At 65.2% G+C, this 1,875-nt stretch overlaps 1 protein-coding gene across 1 annotated transcript in view; it reads right to left on the bottom strand.

The window, feature by feature from the left end:
* Window positions 1–1,875, bottom strand: part of Pclo (piccolo presynaptic cytomatrix protein) — a 324,402-nt gene that overhangs the window by 161,750 nt on the left and 160,777 nt on the right. The window contains exon 6 of the mRNA XM_033758844.1: window positions 1–1,874. Within this exon, the coding sequence (XP_033614735.1) occupies window positions 1–1,874 (1,874 nt within the window). The remainder of the gene's footprint in view (window position 1,875) is intronic.

Raw genomic sequence — 1,875 nt, 5'->3', positions numbered from 1 at the left:
GGGAGTGGGGGCTGGGCTGATACGTCTAGAGAAGAACTTCTGAGGAAGGGTCGAGACTTGGCTGGCAGGGAGGACGTGGAGGGACTGTGGGGTGGTAAGGGAGCGGGCGGGCCTTTCTGCTCCAAGCCTTCTCTGGGTATAAAGTAGGCAGAGGGTGGCTCCGTCACCAGTGGGGCCGGAGCAGGAGCAGCAGCAGGCTGGTCAGCCGCAGCTTCACGGAAGCTTGTTTTCCTGGGTTCCGCATCAGGCGCCTTCCTTCTATCTTTGTAAGCTTCCCAAACTTCCAGAATAACCCCATTACCAGTTTCCTTCTTAGCTCTTTTCACTGGATCTTTTTCAGACGCAGTCAAGTCAGCCCTGAGCCCCTCGGCTTGGGTTCCTAGTGATCCTTGGACGGGAGGCGCCGCCCCAACCTCCACTAAGAGAGTCGCGGCGTACTCAGCATTGGTGCGGCCTTTCGGTGTGCGGCTCAGGCGAAGGGGGCTGCCGATCTCCTCTGGGTAGTCTATGATGCTGCCGGGAAGGTAGGTCGACGAGGAGAGCTGTGCGGAGTCCCGGAACTTGGCGTCTGCCGGCTCTGTGAACTCTGTGCCCACGCCTTCCAGGGTGGCGACGGGCGAGGAGCTGTCCGCGGTGCAGACCGAGGAGAGTGAGGAGGTCAGGGAAGGCGTGTCCGAGGTTGGGACCCCCGTGGCGCTCTCCGAAGCCTCTGAGGGAGTCAGGATCAGGGACTCCTGGGCGATCATCTCCTGGATCTCCCTGGTGTAATCCGTCACGTACTCGTCCTCCGTCTCTTCCGTGGAAAAGTGCTGGGTGATCCTCACATCTGGGATGGAGAGGGTGGCGCTGCTGGTGGAGTCGGTCAGCGAGGTGCCCGAGAGGATGCTGGAGGTCAGCGAGGCGTCGGGCGCACGGTCCGCGTCCAACTCCGCCGCCTCCTCTTCCTCCGCAGGGGCCGGTCTGGGGCTGCCCTGCTGCCTCTTCACGAGCTCCTCGTAGACCTCGTCGACTTCCAGCGGCTCCCTCTCTTCATCGGCGGGAGTCACCGGAGAATCCAGGTCCACGATCTCGTGGCTCTCCGGGATGATGTAGGAGCTGGACACGATGTCTTCCCGCGGCACCACGGAGCTCAGGCTCTCCGGCTCGAACAACTCCCTCTGGAAGGCCGCAAGTTTCTGCCTGGGGTCTTCGTATGCGTGCTCGGGGAGCCGTGTCGGCGGCTCCCTCCCTCTCTGCGCCGGGAACCCGTCTTCGCCGCCATCCGCGGGCCCGCAGGCATCCCGCACCAGCGACTCATAGATGTAGTCCTCGATCAGCATGCCCCCGTACAGCGGCTCCTTCTCGAACGCCTCGTCCCTCTCCCTGGCGGCCGCGAGCGCCGCGAACCCGGGGGCCCTCGGCCCGGGCTCCTCCTCCGTCTCCTCTGTGCTCTTCAAGGCCGTCTGGGATCCTCCGCCCTGCGCCTCCGGGGACAGGCATAAGGGCACAGCGCCCGGCAGCCTGTAGGCCTTCTGCACCTCGATGACCTTGCCAGGGCTCACCTCGAAGCCCTCAGGGTCGGACTCAATGCTGGGCGAGTACTCGGAGCAGGAGGAGCGGCGCAGCTCCTCCATCTCGGCCGCCTGGCGCAGCTCCTCAGTGGGCGACGCGTCCTCGATGGGGGAGAGGTTGCTAGGCGGCGTCTTGGGCCTGTCGCGCCGCCGCTGCGCCCGCAGCTCTTCCTTGTCCTTCTTGGACTTCCGGCCCGAGCCCTTCCGCTGCTGCTGCTCCACCTCGCGCTGCCTCTCCTGCTCCTCCAGCAGCGCCTCCTCCTCGCGCAGCTCCTCCTCCTCCGAGGAGTCCTCGATGGTGGGCAGCAGCGGGCCGTGGGTGCGG

The sequence above is a fragment of the Fukomys damarensis genome, unplaced genomic scaffold (genome assembly GCF_012274545.1).
Source record: "Fukomys damarensis isolate Sample0158 unplaced genomic scaffold, DMR_v1.0_HiC HiC_scaffold_4, whole genome shotgun sequence".
In the NCBI taxonomy this organism is placed as follows: Eukaryota; Metazoa; Chordata; class Mammalia; order Rodentia; family Bathyergidae; genus Fukomys; species Fukomys damarensis.
This window is presented reverse-complemented; position numbering and strand designations above follow the sequence as displayed.